The sequence below is a fragment of the Gavia stellata genome, chromosome 5 (assembly GCF_030936135.1).
Source record: "Gavia stellata isolate bGavSte3 chromosome 5, bGavSte3.hap2, whole genome shotgun sequence".
NCBI classification, from domain to species: Eukaryota; Metazoa; Chordata; class Aves; order Gaviiformes; family Gaviidae; genus Gavia; species Gavia stellata.
Genome location: NC_082598.1, coordinates 14,183,457 through 14,198,839, shown reverse-complemented (window position 1 = coordinate 14,198,839; position 15,383 = coordinate 14,183,457). Strand labels below are relative to the sequence as shown.

The window sequence follows — 15,383 nt, the reverse complement described above, 5'->3', positions numbered from 1 at the left end:
GTTTTTTGATTCATATTCCACAGATGGAAGCTTTCTGGAAGCAGACTGACAAAGCCCAGCAGGATTTTTTGGACCAATCAAAATGCTCAAGTGCCAAAGCAACAAAGATAATGACGGATCTGACCGAGAAGATGATTGCAGTAGAAAGCTTATTAAGTGTATCTCAAGATTCGCAGGCAATGGTAAAGTACAAAGAGAAATAAAAGTTGAGAGAGATTTAGTCAATCTGAACACAAAGAATGATGCAAGTGTACAGACTCTGTCAGTCCTGCCTCAGGAATCATGTAGACTGCTTACTCCAGCTGAAAGCTCTCTTTCAGCTTTGTTGCAAAGAGCTCAAGTTCCATTGCAGTTTATGAAGACTCACAGGAGGGTGAATTGTCTGCACTTGAGTTCTAATTCTCAAAATACCGTTTAGGCAGTCACATTAGGAAAAAATGATATTAATGCAGCCAGTGAGCTAGGAGCAAGAGCACTAGATCTAATGATGAAGGAGAATTGTTACCCTGGGTATTAGGACATTTCTTTTTCTTTCAAAGTATTTATTCCACTTTGACTGAGAAATCCAAATTTGAATTTGAGGGTGATTCTCTGTGTCCAATGACTTTAACTGGAATTGAAAACCCTTAACATCTCTTAGTGATATGGTCTTAAGAAGGAAAAATGTGTTTATAAATGCATCAGCACTGTGCTTTATGTTGTGTTACATCTAACAGATCCTTTATTTGCTTTGCACAGGACATACTGAAAGAATTACTTGGAATTTATAGATTAACAGTACAATCAGGGTCTGGCCGACTGCACTTACTAGTAATTCGGAGAATAAATGGACAGCTAGCTTTATTTGGCTTACTAATAAACAGATAGAGTAGTTATTAGCTTGTTAGTTTTGCATTGGAGCAGCTAAGTAAACTGAGCTGGCCAGGTATGAAAATAGTCTTTACAGCTGATCACACTTGACCCATACCGGGCTACTGTACATTAAGTTCCTTCGAATGGGCAGACTTCAGATGAGGTGTCAGGATACAGATACAGGAAATATTCCTACCTGAAGTCACTACTGTGATGCTTGCATCTCATTGCAAAGGTCATTGTATGTGTGTCTCCGTTAACTACAGTAGTTGCCACACTCTTTCCAACCTTGCAGCATTGTCTAATGCAGTTGCAGTTTCACCCAGGAAATCTTGCTCCCTACTGTAATCCTGGGCTGCTTCTCTAATAGTGCAATGAAAGCTGCCAGGCCATAGGCAATTATACTAATTTTTAGTTTATTTACTGAACTCCAGCTGATCACATACTTGAAGGTATCCCAGCAGTATCAAAGTCAGATATGTGTCGTCATTTCAAAATGAAGGCCCATACTGATGTGCCATATAGTATCTTGAAAAGAGGTCCAGGACTTCCATGTTGTTTCTTCTGTCCATCTTTCCCCCTTGAGTATTTAAGTTTGTTCTCCAAGCTTGTTTTGTTCTCCAAGCTTGTTGTTATCTTTTCCTGCTTTAATGTCCTCTTGACAGCTACAAATAATGAAAAACAATAGCTTTAGATTAGCTCTTGCAACTGAACATGCAATAAATCCACTGCTATCCTACACCAGTCAAGATTTTCAGAAGTATTTAAGTACATGAAGATTGTTATTCACGTGGTCTTGAGAAGCCTCCTCAGTTTTTTGTGCAGTTTGGGAATGAATAATTCAATGAAAGGACAAGCACAACCAATGACCCATTCTTGGTTTCTATACAGGACTTTTTTATGTTTGTTTTAGGACATTCAGGAAAGGTTATTCAACTGGGAGCTTATGGTGAAAATGATCGATTCACTGAAGTCATATATACCGGAAGAGTGCAAGTGCAGATTGAATATTGTGTCAAATATTCTGGACCATTTAACTGTAAAGAATAATCTCTCAGTCCGACAAAAGGAAGAACTTTTAACGGATCTGCACAAGGCCTTCTGGGAACAGCTGGCACATTTCAGTAACGGTGAGTACTTAGACCGGAGCTCATGACTTAACAGTTATGGGTATGAGTTCTCATTATTGTATTAAATAGTAAAAAAATTATGTCTTTGGCCCTATACCTCTCTGTTTTAAAAAAGTGTTGATGAATTGGCCAAGAACACTGTTGTTGTGAAGGGTGGCTACTTAAAATGGGAACTTTGGCTTTAAGCCTTTTTAGGTCTTGTTCCAGGCATTACTATGAACTTACTCTACAGTTCACGTAAACTATACCTTATGTCATTAATTTGAAGATTAAGGAAGAGTCACATTTGTTACAAGTATTTGTGAGATTTCTCCATTTACTGGTCACGTACTTGACATTGTTGGTGATACTGGCTAACATTAGGGACAGTAATAGCTGTATATGTGCAGAATACTGTCTTACGATCTCCTGCTAGCATGTGGAGCCAGAAGATACACAAAACATAGTTGTACTATCGTTCTTGTGAAAAGGTAATTTTAAGGCTTATGATCTTCAGATAAACCTCTCTTTTTATTATGTCAGACTAAAATACTTCAAAAATTAAGTCTTTTCCTCTTACAGCCTTTCACATTGCCTATCTGTAAAGTACACAAGTATAACAAAGTCTAAGCTGACTGACCCACTGATTTAAGGTTCTCCCTGTGTCACTTTGCATGTTACCTAATGCCCAACATGTTGAGAAACATACCCCCAACTTCTCTGATAGGTGCTGTATCAAGGGTTCAGTGTTTCCCATCAGCACTTGTGGAAAATAATAGTACACATTCAGTGAAAAGGAAAACAGTGAGAAGTATTTTAGTCTCACACATTTTCCAGAACCATTTCTGCTACTTGCGGGCATATTTAAAGAAAATTGTCCTTGCAAAATGGCATTAGGGTTAGAGTTCAGTGAAATGAATAGTCAGAATGAATGTAGTCTTGTTGCAGTATATGCTTGCTGCAGTCCTGCTCATTCACTTTCAGGCTTCGTGTCAGCAATTCACAGAATCACAGAATGGTTGAGGTTGGAAGGAACCTCTGGAGGTCATATGGTCATATGGATGGAGACTCCACAACGTACCTGGGCAACCTGTGCCAGTGCTCAGTCACCCTCACAGTAAAAAGGTGTTTCCTGATGTTCAGAGGGAACCTCCTGTCTTTCCGTTTGTGCCCACTGCCTCTGGTCCTGTCACTGGGCACCAATGAAAAGAGCGTGGCTCTGTCTTCTATGCACCCTCCCTTCAGGTATTTATATACATTGATAAGATCCCCCTGAGCCTTCTTTGCACCCGGCTGAATGGCCCCAGCTCTCTTAGCCTTTCCTCATAGGAGAAATATTCCAGTCCATCACTCCAGTTCCATTTTCATGGCCTTTTGCTGGACTCTCTCCAGTCTGTCCATGTCTCTTGTACTGGGGAGCCCAGAACTGGACACAGCACTCCAGGTGTGGCCTCACCAGTGCTGAGTAGAGGGAAAGGATCACCTCCCTCCACCTGCTGGCAATGCTTTGTCTAATGCAGCCCAGGATAATGTTAGTCTTCCCTTGCTGCAAGGGCACATTGCTGGCTCATGTTCAACCTGGTGTCCACCAGAACCCTCAGGCTCTTTTCTGCCAAGCTGCTTCCCAGCTGGGTGGCCCCCAGCATGTACTGGTGCCTGGGGTTGTTCCTCTCCAGGTGCAGGACTTTGCATTTCCCGTTGTTGAACTTCATGAGATTTGTGTCAGCCCATTTCTCCAGCTTGTCAAGGGACCTATGGATGGCAGCATGACGCTCTGGTGTATCAGCTGCTCCTCCCATTTTTTGTGACCTCTGCAAACTTACTGAAGGTACACTCTGCCCCATCGTCTAGGTCATAAATGAAGATACTGAGCAGGACTGGACCCAGTATTGACCCCCGGGGTACACCACTCATTACTGGCTTCCAGGTGGACTCTGTGCAAGTTTTCAATCCATCTCACTGTCTGCTCATCTAGCCTATACTTCATCCTCTTCTCTATGATGATCTGACAGGAGACTGTGTCAAAAACCTTGCTGAAGTCAAGGTAGACAATATCCACTGCTCTCCCCTCACCTACCGAGCCAGTAATTTCATCATAGAAGGTGATCAGAATTTCCGTGCTGCAGACTTGCTCCACTTTAAAAACACGGGTTGACCATGTGAACAGTTCGCTGATACTCATGAATTCATGTATATTGAGATACAGATTATTTCATGGATGTTTGCTCCTGAAACTGGCATGCCTAGTTCATAGTCTTTGCACAGGTTCAGCCACTAACATTCCTTAAGCGTAAACGTACGTCTCTGAGTGTTTTTTCCCCCTTTTTGTCAAGTTTCTCTTGTTCCAAAGCAAAAATACCTCTGTCAAGGCATTGCATTTATGCAAAGTAGGTGTTTGTAGTTATATATAGTATGCTGGTTTTGGCTGAGATGGAGTTAATTTTCTTTGTAGTAGCTAGTATGGGACTGTGTTTTGGATTTGTGCTGGAAACAGTTTTGATAATACAGAGATGTTTTATTTACTGCTGAGCAGTGCTTACACAGAGCCAAGGCCTTTTCTGCTCCTCACACCGCCCCACCAGTGAGTAGGCTGGGGGTGCACAAGCAGCTGGGAGGGGACACAGCCGGGACAGCTGACCACAACTGACCAAAGGGGTATTCCATACCATATGACGTCACGCTCAGTATATAAACTAGGGGGAAAGCTGTCCGGGGAACTGCTGCTTGGGGACAGGCTGGGCATCGGTTGGAGGGTGGTGAGCAAGTGTTTTCATTTGCATCACTTGTCTTTCTTGGGTATTAGTTTGTTGTTGGTTTTGTTGTTATTTTCCTTTTCATTACAATTCTTATTAGTTTATTTTATTTCATTTCATTTATTAAACTGTTCTTATCTCAACTCACGAGCTTTTTCACTTTTACTCTTCCAATTCTCTCACCACAGCGAGCGGCTGTGTGGTGCTTAGTTGCTGGCTGGGGTTAAACCACGACATATAGGTATATATTATAGTTAGTACAGCCTATGCAGAAAGGCATTATCAACCTCCTGGTTTTAGACAGAAATGTGCTTAAAAAAAAATAATCTGGAGTGCAGCATTTTCACATGAGAATCTATGTTGACCTTGCTTATGAGTTCCTAAATACGTAAGTTAAACTGTGCCTATAATTCACAAGCAGAACACAAAGCCAGCAATACTGTGCTCCTAGGAAACAAACAAGGAAGTAGTAAAGAATCAAGTAGTGTTTAAAAATAACAGTTGCTACGTTTGTTCAGGTGACATTTTTATTACAGGCTTTGCTGTACTTTCAGTGCACTTTCAAGTGTTTTGTCAGTGCATCATCAGCCTGTGAATAAGCACGATACATTAGCATGGAGAATAAGTAACATGCTCGGTGCTACAGTACTGTACTCCTTTATTTCTCCACAAAATAATTTCTTCTAGTTAAAGCAGCTTGATGTGGTGGCAGAACAGCAGCCACAGATGACTATTCTTTTGTATTCCCCTTTAGCTGCCTGTGTCAGGAGTGAAGTACTGGTCTGGGCAAGATGAGTGGGGGAAATAAATAAAGTTGTTCTTAGGTGGACAGGCAATGAGACACAAAAGTAGTGGCAGAACATCAAAAGCACCGATTCCACTCTGCAGCAGAAGGTCCAGATAGACTCGTGAATTTATAATCACTTGGAGCTGTAGGGGGGATGAAGGGAGGAAGAACTTGGTCCCAAATATTTCACAGTACTAGCACAAAATCAGAGGGACCCCAACAACTTTTGCTGCAAGTTCCTGGATGAGTCACTTTGGAAGCCCGGTATGGCCGCATGCCAGTACAAGCTAATCTGAACTAGCACTGCTCTAGACCTTTTCTCCCCACCATATGTTACTGCCCCTGTCCTTGCAGCAGCATTTGCATATTTGCAATTAGGTAATGAACTACTTCTGGACCTTCCCAAAGCAGGAGAGGGAGGTTTGGGGTGCTGCAGGTGGGAATCTGTTTCTTGAACTAATTCACTACTTTTGCATAAGCAGCAGCAGCAGTGAAAGGGAGGGCGCAGGATAGTAATGATCCAAAAATCTGATAGATTTAAGTGCCATGTAACAACCCAAAAGTTCACATCTAAAAATACCATCAGGGCAAGAATCAAATTTGATATCCTGCATGGTAATTACTTGCCTATTTCACTCACTAACAGATTTCTGTGAGCTTATATTGTGTAGCAGATGCTGCTTTCTCCCTGTGGAGTAGTGGTATCTAATCATCGGTGGTTTATGTTCCAGAATGTATCCAGCAAAGTAAAGACCTGATCTTGAAACGACTGGAGTGCCGTGCAAAGAAGAGAGAAGAGTTCAAACACAGACAGAAAGCTGAACAAGGGAGTCTCCTCGGTAAAACTTTTCATATTGAAGGTGTTCATGATTTTCTTAAGGTAAGTACGTAAAAGTTTATTTTCACTGTTCCATTAGTTTTTAAGGCCAAATATATCACAGATTTCTCCCAGTTCCATAAAATTGGTGTTTTTGGGTCATCCTGAGAATCGTGTACAGTAGGACAGGTAAGATAGGGTCAGACTCCCTATTGCCTAGGCTTGCCTAGGGCCTTTTCCTCCAGTGTTGGTCTTGTCACATTGGAACAAAGTGCCAAAGGGTGTTAAGGCTAGATTGCGTGTTTTGTAGAAAACATCTTTTACTTAGTTACTATGTGTTTGGTTCAATATAGGAAATCTCTGGAGGAAAGTATCTGGCCTGCACTACAGAAGAAAACAAACTGCACTGGTGTAATTGCTTTTCTATGAGTGAGGTTACTGAGGTTCAAAAGACTATCAAATTTCATATAAGCAGAGGGAAAACTCAGTATGATTGCTGGCAGGATACCTTAGAGAAGGTTTGCAATAGATGGTTTAATATGGTGTACAATGGCCAGTGTAATGTTTTCTTGGCCATATTTTCTATAGAGCTCTATTGTTATTGTTCAGAATGTATATACGAAATCGGAGTTCTTAGCTGTAAATGCTGAGAGCTGCAAAACTCCTGTAACTGCTGAGAACTATAAACCCAAGTTATTAAGAAATAAAAAAAAAATCAATCCTCAATTTTCATGAAAATAAATAATTTAAGGTTAAAGTGTTTACATCCAGCAGCATTAAACTTTTGATTAAATCTAATAACTTCAATAAATTACTGTATAAGAAGACCCAGATACCAGCTGTAGCAAACTGTCAAAATTTATTGATCTCAACACTGCAATTTTGTACTGCAGGGCCAAGTTCTTTAATTATATTGTATGAATTGGATAATGCAGTTACTGTTCTTGTATGCAACACCTGCCTGGCAACACCTCACTTCAAAACAAAAGGTTTCAGGCACTTTAAAACAGTAGAGCACATTTTACTTCTTTGGCTTTTCATAACTTGAGACAAATAATAAAATCACACATTTTTGTAGCCATTGAGCACTTAGGAATGTATTTTTCTTATACACATCATTCAAAACTCTTGGACACATCCCAACTTCATTAAACAAAGCTTAGAAATTTTGCATTAAGACCGCTCACCTACAAAGTTGAGCCACACAGCCTTGTGCAAGAGATGCTCTATTCTCTACCCGTTAGAAAGCTAACAAATACGCTTAGTTAAACTGTAGACTAACGATCTGCTTGTAACAGGCTGAGCAGGAATGGGCAACTTGCACTTCATGCTGCAGGACAGAATACGACTGAGTCTTAATATTATGAAATGCCTGTGTGCAAATAATAAAACAAGTCAGAAATTTAAGCCTTTCTGCTGCCACAGTGGAGAGAGCCTTTTGTCCCAGAACAGATAGGGTCTTGAGTCCAGAGACTCTTTGAAGAATAATAAGAAAAAAAAAAAAATATATATATATATATCCCCAGCTCCTATGATTTGGCTTAAATAGTCCAGTTATTACTTTGTGTGAATAATCCCCTTAGCATTGAAGAGCTATTTTAAACCTGTTTCATGGCTTCACAGCTATCCCAGCAGTGAAGGGCTTGGTCCTGAATCCTCACCATGAGCCCAGAGTTGTACCCGTCAAATGCACATTCCTTCTCTGCCTTCCCCCCTCCACCTCATCAAAGGGCTCGCACCACCATGGTAGCAGCCTTGGCAGTAACTGACCTTTCTGCTGAATTTTAAGTGGTTGCCAATTAAGAAGGTGGATTTTGCACTGAACTTTCTTCACATCAGTTTCTTTGGAACACAAGTTGGATGGTAATGATGTAGTTGCTGCAGCTCTGATTTTTTTATATGATAGAATGACCTACATAGTAAAGGTTAGAGTCTCTGTATCATTCTGTCTCCATCTCTGTTTCCACTGGAAAAGGAGCGTTTTCATTTTGGTTTTTACTGGCAGAGAATACAGGAATGATCAAGTGAAGCACACAAGCCAAAAAGTGCCAGTTTCAGTAACCCAGTCTTGCTCAGCCCTACCCTCGATGAACGTACAGGTTACAGCAATTAACTTGTCAAATTCTGTGGTAAACTACAATTTCATGATAAGCGTGAGTTTTAAAGTCCACCTATAAAGAGTTTATGAGCACTTTTGTGCTCTTTAGAAGAGCCCTGTTGATATACCTAACGAAGAAAGCCATATTTACCACGGGAATGTAAGAGGGCACTTGGCAGTTTAAATCAAAATATGGAATATTTATGTATAAGACCACTCATTAGTCTGTAGAATGAGATGTTCTTTGTCTGTGAAATTCAGCCTTCCATTACAGCACATGAGCCTGCCAAGACATCACAGTTCTGGCTTGAAGAAAAAAATTGCATCTCTCTTAAATCTGTGCCCAAGAACCAAATCAGAACCAAGTCATAGATCAGCCTTTTAGGCTGAGTGCCATCTGATAGTACCATGGCACATGGTGACTAACCCCAGTGCAAAAGCCCTATACAGTGTGATACAGTGGTAACTAAGGTGTCTGATGGCTATTCTGCACCTCATAGTACTGGCTGTGATGAAGTGATACTCGTACACAGGAAAGCAGGTTGCAAGTCAGATCATTTCACCTGTTTTCCAGTATTAGGTACATATTATTTAACCACAAATTGCTGAGACTATGGAGTTTCATGCTCAAGACTGGATATTAAGGTGGTAAGGCAAGTTTCACTTCCCTCTGAGTCATGGTTCCAGATAAAAACTTACTATTGTGATGGTGCAAGGGAAGGGAAGGAGAGGATCACAAGAAGCTATCAAAACCTTTTCAGCTATTTAAATATACCTATTGTGTTTCTTTTAGGCTTACCACGAGCTGTTAGAAAAGCATCGGCAAGCACAGTGGGAACTTGAGGAGGAGGATGACTGCGAGAGCACAGAGGCTGTTGCAGATCTCTACAAGGTGCCACCTCTAGTGATATGTGTCATTTACTAAAATAATACTGAAGATCCTGTAACCCCACTACCCAATGCCAGGCCCCGGGGAGGATTGGGGAATTGTGGGAGAGATCATGGCAGCTCCAGGAAGCTAGGCTGGCAAACTAGGAGATGGAGACAGGACAGTCTTCCACATTAGCTTGTGGATAGCTTTTCCGCTATCTTCCAAACACACTATGTTTCCTAACCTCGTATTAGTCCGAAAATGCCTACGTGGTCTGCCAAAATGTGCTGCCCGGGTGGCTGATAAGGCTGCAATAACATTGAGAGCATACAACGTCTGGCATTACTACCAGGAGAGAGACTTCATTTATATAGCATAGTTTTCTCCTCTGCACTGTGGTATGATGATACTATTCTTAGTTAACTTCACTACATCTCCAAAAATAGTTTTCGCATCTCTTTTCCTCTCAGAGAAATTGTTCTGACACTAGTTAGTTCCCTGAAATAAGTTCAGATCTTTGGTGTAAGTTAATATTTTTACACTTCTTTATGTTACTGATTTGGAAAATAATGTAGATGCTTCATGCTTTTGTGTCATCTTTAATTATTTTCTGCCTGCACAAAAAAAATAAGATAACATGATCTATCTGATGAAGCCCAAAACTGTAGCCAGCAGTGACCTTTAATTAGGCTGGAACTAATCACTTTCAGCTCAGCAGGATTCTTGTCATGATTAATTATGACCAGATCAGGGTGTTATGGAAACTTATAGTCCCTATCACATTAGGTTAAGATACCCACACAATCTTAATTAGCACTAGTCCACATGCTCTTTTTCAAATTCGATTGATAAAAAAAATAAAGCCACTGTATTTAGAACAAATAGTTTTGCCATGGTTTTATGTAATAGTGCAAGCAACAGGATATTTGAGAAAAACTACTGCTTTGGAGAAAGGAAGAGTTTACTTGGAGGGCTATACCAGTGAATCAGAGTAGATTAATTGTACAAAGCTATATAATTTAAGAAAAGTCAGCATGTCTGCTGATACTACTGCACACAGTCCATTCTCCAGAGCTACTAACTTTTCCACCCCCTTCCTCAATTCACATGAAGTCTCTGGAGACCAAACAATTTTTTTACCCTGCACAGTTCAACCTCATTTGTGAAATTATATTGCTTTCCTTTATTGTGTAGTCTGCTTTAGTGACACTAAGATCAGACTGAAAAATCCTATTTCTTTCAGCACTGTTAGCTAAGTTTTCTTTTCCATTAAAGAAAAATTGGTTTGGGTGAATTGTTTCTAGAATAGCCAAGTTGTCAGGAGAGCTGCACAAACTTGAAGTCTGCCAATTCACCCAGCAATAAGCCATTATATTCCATGTTACAGCTGCTCTCTTATTCCTAGACCCAAACACTGCCAAACATGAAAAACTGCAAGTACTGTGATCCAACTGGCATCTGTTGAATGAGGGTCCACAAATCCTAATTTCCACTTTTCTGTAATAAAACATTTTTATTGTGACATTTAACATAATGAACAACTGCAGTTTCTCCCCTTAACCCTAAATAGAGATACTACAGACTGTTTTAGGAGAGCAGACTGCTACTGAATATACCTTGTAAGCAGCGTAAGTTAGAAAGAAGAGAAAATATAAATGAGTGTAGCCCCACTGTAGGTAAATGGAGCTGTTCTGACTTCTACAGCTGCGGGAGGTGCAGTAGTTACACGTCGTCCATTACCTGGGGCGTAAAAGCAAAAGTAGATTTGCCATTAAGGGAAGGAGTTGCATCTCAGAACCACAATGCCTTTGCTTCTCTCTGCTCCACCATACTTTCAGAGCAGAAGTGCACCTTAGACAAGCAGAAGCCTTTCCCTGGGCAGCAGGGCTTTGCCCCTTCACTTAGTTTCTCTGGGTTTCTGCTAGGGAGAAGCTACTGCTACCAATGGGGAAGGCAAGATACCCATGGGAAGGCGACAGGGATTTGAGATACTCCACAGTGCAGTGGTGTGACTGCAGCTCAGGTAGACCTAAGCAAGCAAACATTAGACTAACCAGCTGGTTACCAGCAACCCTCACATGGCAACAGTCAGCACTGTGCTACAAGACCTATGTTGCAGTCGGGTTTCAACCAGCTAGCTTGGGCACATCTGCAGACACTACAAAGCTCCATGTTGTCATTCCAGAAGGTCTGTGCTCCCTGAAGCTTTACTGATAGTCATTTGCCTTGCACTCATTTGGAAGGTTTGGACTCTGCTGTTGGACTGCTGTTGGACTCTATTCTACCATGAGCCAGGAAAAAGTTAAAGATTTGGTTAAACATTCTGTTGTTCACTTGATCTCCATATTTCCATAACTGCAAGCATGTCTTACTTAGTAAGTTAGAAGGCAAGAAAAGAAGTTTACCAGTAGAGAGTTCTGTTCTGTTGCTTTTTTATCATTCCAGTAGAAATGGAAGCCTAGCAATATTACTGAAAAAACTGAGTGAAACTCTGTAAAGTCACCCTGGCATGCTCCACAGATATTTAGATGAATATTCCTCAGCCTGTGGTCCACAAGACGTCCAAAGATAGACCTCAAGACAGTTTAAAAAAGATGCATTCATACATTTGTAAACACAGCCGGAGTAGAAAGAACTAGAACTAATTAAATATTTAAGAGTTTGGCCCAGTTTTTATTTTGTTGCAAATGAAAATTTGCCTTGCAAAACTGCACAAAGTAGTTATGCTTTTCCACACACAGAAGTTAAATAGGTGTTGGATTTAAGGGAAATAAAACTGAGATGTCTTACTAGGAGCTAATTACCTAAATCCAAGAGGAGGCAAAGTGTTATCTAAATAACAATTTTTCCATAACCAAGATTTAGCAATAGCGTCCTATATGCCCCCTCTACCAAGTAGCTCATACTCTCTACTGGCCCAGGATTAAAGAAATATCACGTATTTCTTCTGGGCTGAACAGTCTAATATTGTCCAGTACTCACAGGATTTATGGTTCCAGACAAGTTCCTGGTTGTGTACCCATTGCCATCTTGACTTTGATTTGAAACCCCCAGAACTGAAATGAATCACACCACTTTTCAGATGAAGGGCAGCAGAACCCAAACCATGGTGAGGTTTTTCTTCCACATCCAAACCCTCTGTTTTCTTAAGTTGCTTTCATGATCCTTGGAGCAGCATCAGTATTGCTATTTATTGGATAAACACCAATATCCTAGTAAAGAACAGCCATGTTGGTTCAGACAAATGACCATTTGGAGTAATATCCAGTATGTTCATGTACTGTAACAGCACCAGTGCTAGAGAGATGCATAATACCCAGTTAGATAGAGTTAGGTACTGTTCTCAGGCATACCTTCAGCTAAGAGCAGTTACTAGCAGCTTTCAAAGCAACTGTCTCAGAGCATACAGGTGCTTCCACCCTATATCAACTTTCTAAACCATCCACCCTCATTTAAGTACTGTATCAAAACTTGCACTGTAGATGACAAACCAGAATAAATCCTCAAGAAAGACAGCCAGCATAAAGTTCCCAAGGGTTGCACTCTGACAAATTCACTCAAGCAAGCGCAGAAGCCCAAGTGCCCAGCCCTTGCCCTAAGCTCATGGTCCTTAGCTGCTGTATTTGATGGCCACTGCATCTTTTTTTTCCAGGGAAAAGGACCTGGCAAGGTCTTACGTAATAAAGGCTTGTATGTTATAAAAGGTTTAGGCCCTCCATTCCTCCTTCAGTTGTGCACTAGAATGACTTGAGGTATTTCAATAGTTACCTTGGTTTGTCCTAATATATCAGGAAGTAATCCTGACAGACTTAGTTTCATGATTAAGTCGAAAGATAACCTCAATGCAAGAGGTGATACTAAAATATAAAGAAAAGGTCACCATGTGAACAAATAGGGAACCAATGACTATCCTGAGGACAGAAAAAAAGGTGTCACTTACCTGTAACTGCCACTCACTTGTGGGAGAAGATCCTTACCTTGTTCTCACAATGTTCTTCTAAGCCCTTCTCAAATTTCTATGCCTTTTTTATTTTTTCATTTGTTCCCCTTTTAAACAGTTTGTGAGTTCACCAAGATAGATTTATGTGACTCTCTAGGACTACTGTAGCCTGTAGTGCAACAGTACATCAAATTATTATCCAAACTGGTGAATAAATATGTAAAAATGCACTGATCTGGAAGCTGACTGTGTTTGCATAGAATAATCGAGTAGGTTTGTTTTATGTACACATGAATAAATCAATTAAAATTATTTAACCAAGGTCAATGGAAACTGTTGATGCCTGAAGTGAATGAATGAGTTCTATTTGGAGGATAGTGTAGGACTTTTCAACCATATTGTGGATGAAAATAGTGTGCTGCAGGTGAATAGTCTGTGTCTAGACACAGGCTCCATAGCTAATTTTTGAAGTGCAAGCTGAGGAATGGGGGCAAGTGATTTTGGTTATCATAGTATATCATAACTGAAGGAGGAATTGTGTCAGAGATAATTGAATGGCTCAGCCTAATATTTTCATAAACACAGTCTGCAGAGTTATCCCATACACAAGAGATACTGTGCTGCAGTAACAATTTTGTTTTGGCTTGGATAGCTTTTCAATTGCAAAGTTTTTACCATAATTTTCTTTTACATGGCAGCAAAAGCACACCCCCAAATATAACCTGTTCTGTTTCTCATTTCTTGTGATCTCTTGAAAAGATTAATGGCTAACTCCTTGCAAGTCTGTCTCAAGTTTAGCATATCAGATGTTCACCAACCTTTAATCTTTTCTTTCTCCCTTTTTTTTTTTTTGTGAACTACCTACTTATTTTAGTAGAGCAAGGAGAAGTGAAAAGAGGTTGGTGGTTAACAGTTCGTTGTTAAGAAAACAGGTGTGCAGATTGCACAAAGGAAATCAATTAACAGTTAGGAATTACATAGTCCTTGGTAAAATAATTATTTTTCCTCAGCCTTAACATCAAAATCATAAAAACACACAGTTTACTGTCATTTATAATTCCCCTTTGCTGATAGCAGTTCACCAGAATGTTATTTCATTTGACTTGACAAGAACATAGAAATGCACAGGAATTTAGACTAAGAGCTATTAAGTAATGAGTATTATCAACAGGCAAGGCAATAAACATTTTGTGCATGGGTAAACATGAATGTGAGGTTGAAGCAAAATATTTGATTTTTTCCTTTGTTAATAAAAAGGGAAAATTTATTTTTGTCAAAATAAAAAGTACAGATTCTCAGAGACTTACTCTTTCATTACTTTCCTTATGTAATTTCATTAACATGAAATACGGTTAGGGATACTTTTCATAGAGTGGACTGCATTTTTGGGTACCAAGAGCTAGCTTCTTCTCGCGGTGAATCCCCCACACCTTGTCTCAGATGGAAATCCACATCAAGAGACCTCCACCTCAAATGCTCACTTTTGAAAATTTTGCCCTGTGACTTACCCCAAAACGGCTGAAAGAGAACACAATCTAACAAATTAAATTTGTGAGCTCTTACCATGCGAGCTCAGTCTAGTTGTGAGTTTGGGCACTGATTAAATTTGATCTGGTCATTTCAGTCAAAGCCGATACAAGATGCCTGATATGGATAGCCTTCATTCTGAAGTTTGCTTCTTGCCTTATTGCATAAGTAAATGTATTTTACCTCTACATGGATTCACAATTTATTAGTAGTTAGATCTAGTAAAGGACATAACCTTATCTACAAAGACACATTTCTAAAAAGGGAGTACAGAAAGAGAAGATTGAAATTGCTTCCTGGATAAATCAAGGACCAGTGAGGGAGCAAGACTGGAATTTCAATGAACCTCCTTTTTAAATGCATGGAAATCAACCTTTTTTTTTTATTAGCTTGTGCTAAGGATGACTTCAATGTCATTGTGTTTTATTAGTGTTAGGGTGCTTAAAAGCAGGGTACTGTTCTAATTTTCCAATTAGCATTCCAGAATTCTTCACGTGGAAGGGAGGAAGAAGTACACACAATCAGCTTTTCCCCGTTTTGCATGAGTTTGTAATGTGAAGTATCTTCTAGTGGCCAGTGGTGTCCAAGAACATTTGGAGTATTTATGGGATGTATGATCTGAGTATTGA

General features: G+C 40.1%; 1 protein-coding gene across 1 annotated transcript in view; it reads left to right on the top strand.

Moving 5' to 3' along the window:
• Positions 1-15,383, top strand: part of EVC (EvC ciliary complex subunit 1) — a 58,340-nt gene that overhangs the window by 15,344 nt on the left and 27,613 nt on the right. Inside the window, exons 8-11 of the mRNA XM_059817711.1 lie at positions 24-182; positions 1,766-1,982; positions 6,233-6,381; positions 9,210-9,308. Of these exons, the coding sequence (XP_059673694.1) occupies positions 24-182; positions 1,766-1,982; positions 6,233-6,381; positions 9,210-9,308 (624 nt within the window). The remainder of the gene's footprint in view (positions 1-23; positions 183-1,765; positions 1,983-6,232; positions 6,382-9,209; positions 9,309-15,383) is intronic.